Raw genomic sequence first — 13,926 nt, 5'->3', positions numbered from 1 at the left:
ACTATGGGTTTGGCACAGTTCTGTGTCTGGGGGAAAGAAATAAAAAATAAAATAGTCCTTTATCTCAAAGATCTTACATCCCATTGAAGGAATACACATAAACATCAGTAGTTACCAAATACATGCAACAAATTTATAGAGGGAAAAGACAAGTTCTAATATAAAAGGCAGTTCATAAAATAGAACAGGGATTCAGGGGGCATAATGCAAGATTACAGAAGAATAGAATGGAAAAAACCAAAAGGATGAGACTGATACAGATGAATGGGAGGAAGTTTGGAATGGTGGACAAGGAAGGACATTTCAGTCTAAACATACTATGTCACAATAACAGAGATTTTATAAAGCAATAAGGCAGCACATTGGCACACCCTTCAGAAGTAATAAAAATAATTTTTATTTATTTATTAGTTTCTGAGAAAGAAACACAAAGTAGAGGTAGGAAGTTTGAGATGGCATCATACACAAGGAAGTCCTTTTTTCTGCTAGATGATCTAAGAGGGGATGGGTGTCTTTTTATGTGTCTCTAGTTTTCCCTAGCAGTTTCAATAGTGCAATTTTTACCTCCTTATTCCTGAGGCTGTAGATGAGGGGATTCAAGGTAGGTGTGAAGGCAACATAAAACACAGTGATAATCTTGTCCTTCTCTGGGGAGTACAGGGACTTGGGCCTCATGTAAAGAGACATTACAGTCACAAAGAATAGGATGACAACCAGGAGGTGAGAAGAACAAGTGGAGAAGGCTTTCCTGTGTCCATGGGCAGAGCGAATTCGAAGGACAATGTTGATGATGTGGGTATAGGAGAAAGTGATGAATATAACAGGGCACAAAAGGGTAAGGACACAAAGGATCAGTGTGATAATCTCTGCCTGGGATGTGTCTGTACAGGAGAGACGGAACAGGGCAGGTGTTTCACACAAAAAATGATTGATAACATTATCCCTACAAAAGGAGAGCTGGAATGTGGCTATTGTAGCCACCATGGATGCCACAAAGCCACCCATCCAGGACACAGTCACCAGCCTTACACATACACCCCTGTTCATTATGACTGAGTACCTCAAAGGGTCTCGAATAGCAACATATCGGTCATAGGCCATCACTGAGAGAATACAGCACTCTGCAATGCCAAAGGACAGGAATGAGTAGACCGGTGTGACACAGCAGGAATAGGAGATAGACTTTCTTTCTGCAAAAAAGTGCTCAAGCATCTGTGGGAACACACAGGATGTATAACAGACTTCAATTATGGACAGATTGGTGAGGAAGAAGTACATGGGGGTATGGAGGCTTGTATTCACTAATACCAACAATACAATGAGCAGGTTTCCCAGCAAGATCATCAGGTAGATCACGAGGAAGAGGAGAAAGAGCCACACCTGGAGCTCAGGCCGACTGGAGAGGCCAAGGAGGATAAACTCAGTCACTGAGGTGAGGTTGCTTCTCGCCATCTTGATTATGAATCTACTGAAGGAACATGGAGCTTTATGTTTACAAAGTATTTTACATTATCCATCTCTTTCATATTGGTTTTATCTTTTTTTGTTGTTGTTTTTATTATGAACTTAACAATCTCCCACAAACATAAAAGGTCTAATTTGTAAAGAACAAAAAAGAAGATTATGTATAAGCTGATGATCTTTTTATGTAATAATTTTTAAATTTACATTTAATTTAACAATTTAATAAAATTGTCATATTTGTCAATGTCCTCTAGTGAACTTTGTTCAGTTTTTCTTCTGTGCATTTAAAAAAATATATTGGTATTGGTGCTATTTTTCCTGTTATTGTTGCTTCCCATTAACTCACCTTCCTATGAATCCAAATAAAATTCTTAACTTTGAGTAGACAAGTAAAATAAGTCAATCTGTTGACCATGAAGGACAAGTATTATCCCACTTTTATAGAAGAGGAAACTGAGGCTCCCAAAGGTTGAGTGACTTCCTGACAGTGACACAACAAATCAGTGGCACACCTGTCATCTCTGAGTCATCTCTCTCAAAGCCAGAAGTGAAAAAAACTAAATGTCTACTCTATAGCTCTTGCTAACTCCACCCCTCATGTACTTGTCAGGAATTGAGAAAATCATGATAGTCTGGCTATTCTACCAATTACCTTTGTCAAATAATTTCTGGAGTTTGGCATTCGATTTGGACACCAAAAGTGGGGTAGATGGTACACTTTGATTGCTAAGCTACAGCTTGTCCAGAGAAAGGTAACCAGTATGATGAAGCTCTATCCTAAGAAAATGATTTGAAAAGGACATTGCCTGGAGAAGAGAAGACTTAGAGGGAATGCTTTCTTCATATACATGAAAGACTATCTTTTTTTTTTTTTTTGGTGAAGCAATTAGGGTTAAGTGACTTGCTGAAGGTCACACAGCTAGTAAGTGTTAAGTGTCCGAGGTCGGATTTGAACTCAGGTCCTCCTGACCCTAAGGCCAGTGTGCTATCCACTGCGCCACCTAGCTGCCCCGAAAGATTATCTTTTAACAGCATTATTCTGTGTGGTTCAAGAGGGCAGGGGCCTTCCAGCCAGTTTAGGTTTGATGAGAGTCTACTTTCAGATAAATATAAGAAAAACTTTAAATATTATAAACTACCGCTTAAAGGAATGAGCTCTCTATTAATGGAAATACTCAGGGGCCTAATGAAAATCTAGAGTGAAAGTTCTAATTGTAGTAACTGACATTTATTTAGTGTTTACAAACTTACAGAGAGCTTTCATTACATACATCATATCATCTGATCCTCTTGACAGTCTTCTGAGGAAAATAGTACAGCTATTACTTATCCATTTTAATAATTGGCAAAAATAAAAGGCTGAGAGAAGTGTCTAAAGTGCATATCTGACCATCACTATCCTACTTAGTGAACTCCAATGGCTCCCTATCACCTCCGGGATAAATTACAAAATCTTCTATTTGCAATTAAACCCTGAATTACAACCTAAGTCTCCCCTCCCTACAGCAAACTTTCTGGTCTTCTTTCACATGAAAATTAATCACTTATATGCCCTGAAATCCAGTGACACTGGCCTCTGATCTGTTTCACTGCTTCTGAAACAACACACTCCATTTCCCAGCTCCAGGCATTTTCACTGTCTGTCCCTCATGTATGGAATATATTCTCTCCTCATTTCTGCCTCCTGGTTTCCCTGGCTTCTTTCAAGTCCTCGCTAAAAATCTCACCTCTAGTAGGTAGTCTTTCCCAATCTCTCTCATTTCCAGTGCCCTCCCACTATTTATTTCCATTTTATCTTGGACATTGATTAATTATAGTTATTTACATATGTTCCCTATTATATTATAAGCTCCTTAAGGGCAGATTCAATCTTCTACCTTTCTTGGCATCCCCCATGCTTAATTTGTAGTAAATCCTATTTAATAAAGGTTTGTTGATTGACTGTCTGGTGCAGAGTCTTGCAGCTAATGAAGGTGTGAGGAAGGCTAATAATACCATTAGCTAGCATTTATATAAAGTTTTAAGGTTTACAATGTGCTTTTCATATATCTCGTTTTATCCTCACCACAATCCTAAGAAGTAGATGCTGTTATTGGCATTTTACACATGAGGAAACTGAGGTAGACAGAGGTAGAGTGATTTGCCTGAGGTCACATAAATAGTAAATAATAGACAGATTTGAACTTAGATCGTCCTGACTCAAGGCCCAGTGTTCTTTCCATTGCCTTACATAGCTAGCTCTAATCTTTTTTCCCAATTCCAAATCCAAAGCTTTATTCACTATCCCATCTACCCACAGAAGTGATGCTGGACTTGTGACAAACGACAAGTCATAGTTCATCATTGATCTAAAGCACTGATCTGCTTTAGTCATAGTTCATATTTGATCAATGCCCCTTCATTTTATACATAAGGAAACTGAAGCATCATGAGGTTAAGTAATAGTTAGGTTTAGTAATTTACCATTTCCTTCTCCAACTTCTTTTACAAATGAGAAAATGAAGCAAAAAGGGTTAACTGACTTATCCAGGATCACACAGCTACTAAGAGTCTGAGACCAGATTTGAATGCATAAAGCTGAGTCTTACTAATTTCAAGCCCAGTACTCTATGCACTGTGCCACCTAGCTGTCCCTCAAAGTACTGTTTAGATATAAATGATTACTATAACTACTGATAAAGGATTCTGCAGAAGAAATTCTTAAATGGGACAGAACATTGAAGTCCCCTGTAATTTGGAAATTTTGAGTTTAATGAATATATACTAAAACTATGAATTAAGACATGGTCACCTGAATTTTCTTTGTACATTACATGAAGTTTCATCACAAGGTTCCTTCACAAGATCATTTTCCCTGGGAATTTAAAATAGCATTAAGTGTGAAAACAAAAAGTACACTTTGAAATTTAAGAATCTACTGGTATGAGATCTGCTTATATACTTAAAAAATTATGTATATCTTATTAAAATTCCACCTTCTACAGGACTCCTTTTAATTCCATCTCCTTTTAATTCTAATCCCTTCCCTCTGTTACTTATCTTCTATTTATCTTGAATATAATTTGCTTTGTATATTTTTGTTTACACATTATCTCCCCTATTATATTGTAAGCCCCTTGAGGGACTGGATTTTTTGCCTCTTGTTGTATCTCTGGCATTTAGCACAGTGTCTAATACACAGTAGGTGCTTCATAAATATTTATTGATTCATTAATTGATTACAGAAGTAGAGACTTGCAATGACGAAGAATTACGCATGAGCTCTATTGTAATTTGCTGACCTTATACTTCCCCAGTTACACAGTTAAGAGATGACCAATCCTTACCTCAAATTTCTGGATCTGATACAATAGTAACTCTGACATTTCTGGACTAGGGACTAGTCTTGCTTGGACAGTAATGAATCAACCAATGGGGAAGCTATGGAAACACTAAGACATGGGAATTCATCTCCTTACCCAGCTGTTCCTCAATTTTATCATATGACATTCAACAATCATACTTATGCAGAGGCAAAAACAGGTTCCAGGGACAGGACCCAGGTTATGAAGAGTAGAACATTTGGAAAAACAATTAAGGAACCTCAGTTTCAGCCACTTTAGCCCTGAGATCTCCTTGCTTGGCATAGAAGTGGTTTGTAGAGAAAAAGTAGCCACCAAAAAGGGCAGGGTGTACTCTTTTTAAAGTTCTCCCCAGTTGTTGATGGTTCACCAGAGACCAAGCCCACTCAGTCCTGACGTGAAAAAATTAATGATATTGTATTCCTTTCTCACCTACTTCCTCCCATTACTTCTCCCCTTCCCTTTGGTGCATTAAAATTACATATACTCAGGGGCAGCTAGATGGCGCAGTGGATAGAGCACTGGCCCTGGAGTCAGGAGTACCTGAGTTCAAATCCGGCCTCAGACACTTAACACTTACTAGCTATGTGACCCTGGGCAAGTCACTTAACCCCTATTGCCTCACTAAAAAAAAAAAAAAAAAGATTACATATACTCATTGTGAGGGGGGATGCAGAGAAAGTTTAGCCCATATAAGATTACATTCTCCAGCTCTAACAAAAGCCACCTTAAATATAAACACACTTACACTACCTTGCTTGAAGCAACCCAGAGTCTAGCCTATACACCATCATCTCCTTTGATCCTATCAGTATCCTTGTATGGTTGGCTAGCTGTTAACAGCTGATGTAAATGAAAGAAGCCCAAAGAAAGGGAGACATTTTCTGTGCATCACACAGACTTAGCTGGGACTGGTTTCCAGGTCTCCTAACTCCCTACTGTGAACTTTTTTGGGGGGAGAGGGGGTGAGGAGGTTTTCCTGCTCTCACTAACTGACATGATGAAATTCTCTCTCTGTCTCCTCTACCATGTGTCCTGGGACCACGAGAAGTCAGGAAGATATGTGGTTAATCCCAACTAGTATAAAATTGCTAAATTAATATAAGCTTATCCAAAACTTGTCTATAGTAATTGTTTTCAATATCACTCTACATATACTATATGACATTACTCTCTTCATAAATTTCCATGTTGCAGCTCTATAATTTTCTCCTTTAATCCAATACTATTAATTTATCCTCATGTTCCCTTGTCAATTTGTGCCTCTTTTGCCTTCTCCCCACACCAAATGACAAACACTGAGACTGCTATTAATGACTCTTTTGTATTACTTTTTGGAGTAAGCTATAGGAGTGGAAATAGGGCTAGGACTTACTCAATGACACCCCCCAAAACCTAATGAATAGTCCCATCTATGGTCCTTTAAATCTTACCCCACTAGTCAGTGATCATCTGAGATACTGTTAACCACCTCTGTTGTGTCTACTTCTCAGCGTCACATGAGAGCAAATTCAAATCCTTAAGTAGAGATTAAAGATATCTGTTCTTTTTAAAAATGAGATGGTAATGAGCTCCTATTGTCCCCCAGTGTAGTTGGTGGAAATGGGGGACTAGTGCCTGGGTTCTTTGCCTCTAGAAGTAAACAACAGGATTCTAGTTTAATGCAAAAATATTTACTTAATTTGGGGGCCTCTGAGATTTGATCCCCACGACTCTTCATTAGAGAACATATAAGTAATTGTTCAATCATTCTTTCTATCCCTTAGCCTCCAGGGTGTTTGTTCCCACTAGAAAAAGAGTAGTATGTAATGGGCTGTATATTCTGGGAATTTATGACTGGCATCATGGAGGTTCCTGTAAAAAAGGATGTATGCTTTGTTCAGAAAATTCTGTTTCAGCATCTCCTTGGAGGCTTCTCACTTCATCCATGAATCCCCTTCCTCCTACTAAGACTCAGATCTTAAATGCCAGGTACCAAATTTGGCCAAATGCCTTGACTTCATAGCCTTCATTCTTTCCCCCAAGGAATTTGAATATCTATTTGGATTACTCCTTATCTATTCACCTGTATGTCACCTCTCTTCCCTCTGTGTGTAATAAAACCTCCATTACTTATGTTCCCTTGCCTTTTCTGACATTATCCCTGCTCCAGATAAGTCAATTTCTTTATATATAACATATACCAACATATATAACACCCATCTTTGAATTTTTTCTTTGACTCTTGTTCCTCCCACCTGGGGGGCCTTTCTCACTTCTATTTATTCGACTGTATTCATCTTTCACAGTCCACATCAAAAGGAGAGAGTGAGGGTAATGTCTTTACACAGCTCTGGCTCACTCAAATCAAATTTACTGCAAGTCAAGACATCACCCTCCTGATGTCATTGATCCTCTTCAAGAATAAAGGAACAGCAGCAACAAAAAGGCTGCCCTGATGTCTAGAGCTCTCCACTAATCCCTGGCACAAAGAGTTGGAACAACTCCTTTGATCATTTTTTTTATCACTCATTACCTTTTTCCATGTTGTCTAGAACTGAAGCTTGTTGAGGTGAGCGATCAGATGCTCCACATAAGCTCATTTTAGGTGGTAATTATTTTAGTTTTACATTATAAAACTCATTTTAATTACAAATTAATTTTGAATTTGAAAAATATCAAGAAAGGCAAATATTCTCTATTCAAAGATAATCCAAAAAAGGATTATGTATAAAACAATGAATTTATTACAAGGAGCCAGGTTTTTTAGGTATATACATACAAATTTGAAAATGGTAATATTTCCTTGCTTTTCCGAGTGCCTTTGTGACCTTCCTTCTACTCTTATGAGTATCAAAGGTTTCATTGAGAATGGTCAAGAAGGGTAAAGAAGAATTGAATTCAAATCTGGTCTAAACCCTTCCTAACTTTGTGATCTCAGGCAAGTCATTTCACCTTTGTCTACCTCACTTTCTTCAACTATAAAACGGGAACAATAGCAGCACCTACTTCATGGGACTGCAGGGATCAAATGAGATAACATTTGTAAAGCACTGAGCACAGTGCCTGGCACATAGTAGGTGCTTAATAAATGTCTGTTCTCTCTTTCCCTCCCTTCTTTTTTGTGTCACTATCACCATCCCATGAAGTCCTCCCACAAATATGCCCTCCAACATCAACAATAACACTTCCTTACAACACATAAGTATAACCAAGCAAAGCACATTCACATATTGGCTATTTCTGAAAATGTATATCTTATTCTGCATCCGTGGTCAATCACCACTTTGTCAAGAAACAGGCTTCATCTTCAGCCTTCTGGAGTCATAACTGGTCATTGAAGTGATCGTAGCTCTTTTTCAAAGTATTTTCATCGAAGTATTTCAAAGTTGCTTTCTTTTATAACACTGCCCACAGTTCTTCAATTGATTTTTCTCTTGGTCCTTCTCACTTCACTCCATATTAGTTCACACAGATCTTCCCAGGTTTCCCTGAATCAGTCTCTTACATTATTTTTTGAATCACAATAATAATCCATCACATTCTTATATCATAATTTGTTTAGCCATTCCCCAAATGAGAGGTACCCATTTTCCTTTCAGTTCTTGCTACAACAAAAAGTACTGCTATAAATACATGCAGTATAAATCTTTTTTCTCTGTTGTTAATTGTTTTTGATCTATGCATAGTAATAGCATTGCTGGATCAAAGGGTAAGCAGAGTTGAATGATTTTCAGACATTCAACATTCATTTAGTGCCCAGTACTTGCCAGGCACTGTGCCAAATATTTGAGATACAAAAAGAGACAACATACAGCCCCTCAAGGAGCTTGCAATCTAATAGGGGAGATGGTACAAAAACAAATGTAAACAAAGTAAGCTATATATAGGATAAATACAAAATAATTAAAAGAAGGAAAGCACTGGAATTTCTGCCATGCTGCTTTCCAGTTTTTCCAGCAGTTTGTATCCTCTAGGAAGTTCTTTTCTAAGGAATGTCTCTTTTCCCCTTTATCAAACACTATATTATTGAGGTGCATTGTTTCACATTTTCACTTGTCTAGTCAGTTGCATAGATCTGTATCATTTTTAAAAAACAGTATTAGGTGGTCTTAGTGATTGCTGCTTTATAATATAATTTGAGTTCATTCTAATTCCTTCTTCACCTCTAGCTCTCATAATTTTGCTTGATGTTCTAGATAATTTTTTCCAAATGTTTTATTTATTTTACCAAATTCTGTAATGTATAGATTTGATAATTTCATTGGTATAGCATTAAAAGGTTAAATTGAGGGGGCAGCTAGGTGGCACAGTGGATAAAGCACTGCCCCTGGATTCAGGATGTGGTAAAAAGTTTTAACAGTCAGTTAGCAATAATGGAGAGATGCCAGTTTTTTAAGGACCACCCTTTCGGGGAGGAGACCAACGGCATGAGCTACGCATGCAAGTCCGCCTGCTGAGCACTCGACTTCTGGGGTGCGAGCTTAAAGGGCAAGGAGAGAATGGAAGTGGGATCTCTTTCCTGCTCTGCTGGTCCCCTGGCTGCGCTGCACAGACAGATGCTGACTGGAGTTCGACTCGGCCCAGCTCGCCTTTAGCAGCACATGCTTGACTCGGTCTCTCTCCCCCCCAAAGGTGGCCTTGGGCTTTTGGTGAGTTTTATACGGAATATAGACTAAGCTTAGACTTAAGACTGTTTGTTTTGTATTTCTACTTTCCTATCCCTCTAATCAACATCACCTGGTAACTACCACACAATAAAAGCTCTAACTAGAAAAACAGAAGTTTCTTCCATTTACTAGTCTGGGAGATAAATTAAGGGAAAGGTTAAAGAAGGGAGATTTATGATCTAATATCCAATTTTAAATGTCACAAGGAGGACCTGAGTTCAAATCCAGCCTCAAATACTTGACACATTCTAGCTGTGGTACCCTAGGCAAGTCACCTAACCCTCATTGCCATGCAAAAAAATGTTAAATTTACTTTGGTTGTCTTGTCATTGTTATTACACTGTAGTAGCCCATTCATAGAGACTGAATATTTGCCCAGCTGATTAAATTGTTCTTTATATCTCTAAGGAATTTCTTGTTGTTTGTCCTTCATTTTTTTTTGGAGGGGCAATGAGGGTTAAGTGACTTGCCTAGGGTCACACAGCTAGTGTCAAGTCAGATCCTCTTGAACTCAGATCCTCTTGAATCCAGGGCTGGTGCTTTATCCACTGCTCCACCTAGCTGTCCCCTGTCCTTCATTCTTGAAAAGGGCCATGACAGATGTCATAACTTGCAATGAATTGGATTTAAGTGAGGAAGGGAAGTAAAAAGTCACCAGCCTCACTCTCTCTTCCAGAGCCATCTGGGTTCAGTGACAAGATTTATTGTCAGAAAAACTGGAGATGTCCCCAGGTGTTTAAGGCAGTTGGGGTTAAGTGAATTGCCCAAGGTCACATAGCTAGTAAGTGTCTGAAGTCAGACTTGAACTCCGGTCCTCTCACCTTTCAGGCCAGTGCTCTATCTACTGCTCCAGCTAGCTGCCCTACCCCCCCCCACCAAGTTTTTTTAAGGAACACTTTGTAATTGAATCTACATAAGTCTCTTCTGTGCTTTGGTTGATTGTTGCCCAAATATTTTATGCATTTTTATTTCTTTGGAATGGGACTTCCTATTTTATTATTGTTCCTTTTATTTTATCATTATTATACAGAAAACATTTATTTTTAAGGTTTTATTTTGTGGCCTACAACTTTGTTAAAGCTATTATTTCAATTACTTTCTTTGCTTATTCCCTAGAATTCTCTAAATAAACTTTCATATAATCAGCAAGTAGGGGAAATTTGTCTGCTTTTATCCATCTTTATGCCATTGATTTTTCTCCTTCCTTATTAATATGGCTAGAATTTCCAGAATAATACTCTTGGGAGTGGAGAGAGTTGGCATCCTTGTTTCACTCCCTTATTTATTGGGAAAGGTTCCAGTTATCCTTGTTGCAAAAGGTGTTTGCTTTTTATTTTAGATAAATTCTTTAATGATATTTCAAAGGTCTCCCTATGCCTATACTTTTTTTGCAGGGCAATGAGGGTTAAGTAACTTGCCCAAGGTCACACAGCTAGTAAGTGTCAAGTGTCTGAGGCTGGATTTGAACTCAGGTCCTTCTGAATCCAGGGCTGGTGCTTTATCCACTGCACCACCTAGCTGCCCTGCTATGCCTATACTTTTGAGGGGCTTTAGCATAAATGTTGTTGTATTATATTAAATATTTTCCCCAAATCTATTGAGATGATTATGTGGTTTGGTATCATTTTGTTTTTAATATAATTAAGTATTGTGGTTACTTTTCTAATGTTGGAACATCCTTGCATTACTTGTAAAAATTCAATTTGATCAAGATGAATTATTCCTTGGATGAATCTCAGTAGTCTGAAAAGCTTTTCTTTAAATGTTTTAATTAATTTTACTTAAAGACATTGTTTTATGGTTCTCTTCTGTGCTTTATCCTTCCCTGGTTTAAGTATCAGGATCATATTTTTCTTACAAAAGGAATCTAGTTGGATGCTTTCTTTCTTAAATTTTGAGAAAAAATTTGTGAAGTATAGATACTAATTATTTAAATGTTTGATGGAATTACTCTATTAGCCCATCAGCACAAAGAAGCTTTTTCCTTTTAGTAGTTCCTTTACAATGAGTTTTATTTCCTTTTCTGAAATTTGGTTATTTAAGATCTTTAGTTGGTCTTCTATAAGTTGGGGTCTTTCATATTTTTGAAGATAGTATTCTATTTCTTTTGTTTTCTCAGTATTTTAAAAAATATAATTGTTTAGTTATTTCTGATTATTATTTTCCTTTTTGCTATTTTTGGTTTTTTTCTTGCTCATTTTTATTTGATTTGATGCCCTATTTTTAATCAAATTGGCTAAATGGCTATCAGTTTTATTAGTCTTTTCAAACTAACATATTTTTATTTGTTGTTACTGTACAATTTTTTGTTTCTAGTTTATTTCTCCTATGATTTTTTACTATCTCCTCTTTTATGCTCATTTTAGGATTGTTTATTTGTTGACTTTTACATTGTTTAAAATGTATATTCAGTTGACTAATCTTCCCTTTTCCTATGTTGTCAAAGTATGTTTGTAGGTAAAAATTTTTTCCTTTAGTATTTCTTTGCCTACATCCCAGGAATTTTAGCATCTTGTTTCATCATTATTATTTTCTGTCATAGAATTATTATTGCAAAGATTTCTAAAATGGAATTCTGATAATGGAGGTGCTCCTGAATATTCTGAATGGTTTCTGGGTAGGCGAGAGCTGGAGAAGGGGAAAAGGGATAAAAAGTAGTGAGGAAAGACATCAATAGTGATGTAGGGTTTTCCCACTTCCTAGACATCCTACATGAGAAGCAGCGGAATGATCTTGATGAGAGGCTCTTAGTATGGGTCATTGAAGGGAAATAAGTAAAAGAAGGATCATATGTTATGAGGTGCCTCTGATTTTCCCCAAGAGTTTTCTTAGAGCCATTTTTACTTCTTTATTCCTCAGACTATAGATAAGAGGATTAAAGATAGGTGTAAAGGCCACATAAAATACAGAAATTATTTTATCATACTCTGGGGAAGAGAGTGAACGAGGTCTAATATAGAGTGTGATTACAGCACCATAAAATACCATAACAACCATGAGGTGGGAAGAACAAGTGGAAAAGGCTTTTCTACGTCCCTGGGCAGATTAAATATGTAGGACAACATTAATAATGTGGGCATATGAGAAGGTGATGAATGTAACAGGACATAAGAGGGTGAAGATACAGAGGACATTCATGACCATCTCTACATGGGATGTATCTGTACAGGAGAGGTGCAGCAGGGCAGGCATTTCACACAAGAAATGATTGATAATATTTTCCCTGCAGAATGAAAGCTGGAACACAGCCACTGTGTCCACTGTGGATGCTATAAAGCCACCCACCCAGCACCCAGCAGCCAATCCTCCACAGAAACCCCAGTTCATTATGACTGAGTACCTTAAGGGGTCCCGGATGGCTACATAGCGATCATAGGCCATCACTGAGAGGATATAGCACTCTGTAATGCCAAAAAACAGGAATGTGTAAAACTGTGTGGCACAACGGGAGAAAGAGATAGACTTCCTTTCTGCCAAAAAGTGCCCCAGCATCTGTGGAATCACACAGGTTGTGTAAGAGAGCTCTAAAACAGACAGGTGGATGAGGAAGAAGTACATGGGCATGTGGAGGCATGAATCCTTCAATATAAGCAACACAATGAGTAGGTTCCCAAGCAATATCATCAGGTAGACAATAAGGAAGAGCAGGAAGAAGTACACTTGCAGCTCAGGTCTGCTGGAAAGGCCAAGGAGGATGAACTCACTTACTGAGGTTAAGTTGCTATCCTCCATCTTGATTATGGATCTACAGAAAGAATGAAGAAGGAAGATTAGATCATATTTTTGTAGGAATTTATGGTTATGAAGAACTTTACATTCATCATATAATATGATCCTCACTTTAAACACACATGAGGTCATCAAGACAAATGTTGTTCTCTCAGTTTTATAGATGAGGAAACAGAACCTCTGAAGGTTTAAGCGATAGACTGACAACAATAAGCTAATAAGTGGCAAATCTGACCTTTTGCCTCTTCTCCACAAGTTCTGGTTGCTAAACTTACATTTGTTCACCATATTAATAGAAGTTGCCTTAGACTCTTTTGTCACAAAAATCATGGTCTGTAGTTGGGGCTTGGGGTGACAGGAAGGACAGAAAATGGGAAGGAAGGGCAGCAACATATCCTTTCTTAATATTCCTCAGCCTTAATACAAAAGTCTTGACCCTATCCTTGTGGAAGCTTCTTCTATTCATGCTTTTGTTCTTCTAATATCATGTAGCTTCTCTCAGCCTCCTCTTCTCCATCTATATGTATCTTCTTGATGAAATAGATGTTTTTACTTCTGACTAAATTAATTGTCATAACTTGCTCCCTTTATAATTAAGGCAGTCAATAAGCATTTATTAAGTCCTCATTATGCGTGACACTATGCTAATGAACTTATTTTAAACTTAGATGAGGATCATCTGTCATGGTCCCATTTTTACAATTAGTTTAAATTATTGACCACCTAGGGCAGCTAGGTGGCAT

The 13,926-nt window shown here is 37.6% G+C and overlaps 1 protein-coding gene across 1 annotated transcript; it reads right to left on the bottom strand.

Moving 5' to 3' along the window:
• Window positions 1-516: 516 nt before the first annotated feature.
• On the bottom strand, window positions 517-1,452 carry LOC122739402 (olfactory receptor 5I1-like). The gene has a single exon (XM_043981159.1). It carries the CDS (start codon window positions 1,450-1,452, stop codon window positions 517-519), a length of 936 nt encoding a protein of 311 aa, XP_043837094.1.
• Window positions 1,453-13,926: the final 12,474 nt, after the last annotated feature.

This window comes from Dromiciops gliroides, chromosome 2 (assembly GCF_019393635.1).
Source record: "Dromiciops gliroides isolate mDroGli1 chromosome 2, mDroGli1.pri, whole genome shotgun sequence".
Lineage (NCBI taxonomy): Eukaryota > Metazoa > Chordata > Mammalia > Microbiotheria > Microbiotheriidae > Dromiciops > Dromiciops gliroides.
This window is presented reverse-complemented; position numbering and strand designations above follow the sequence as displayed.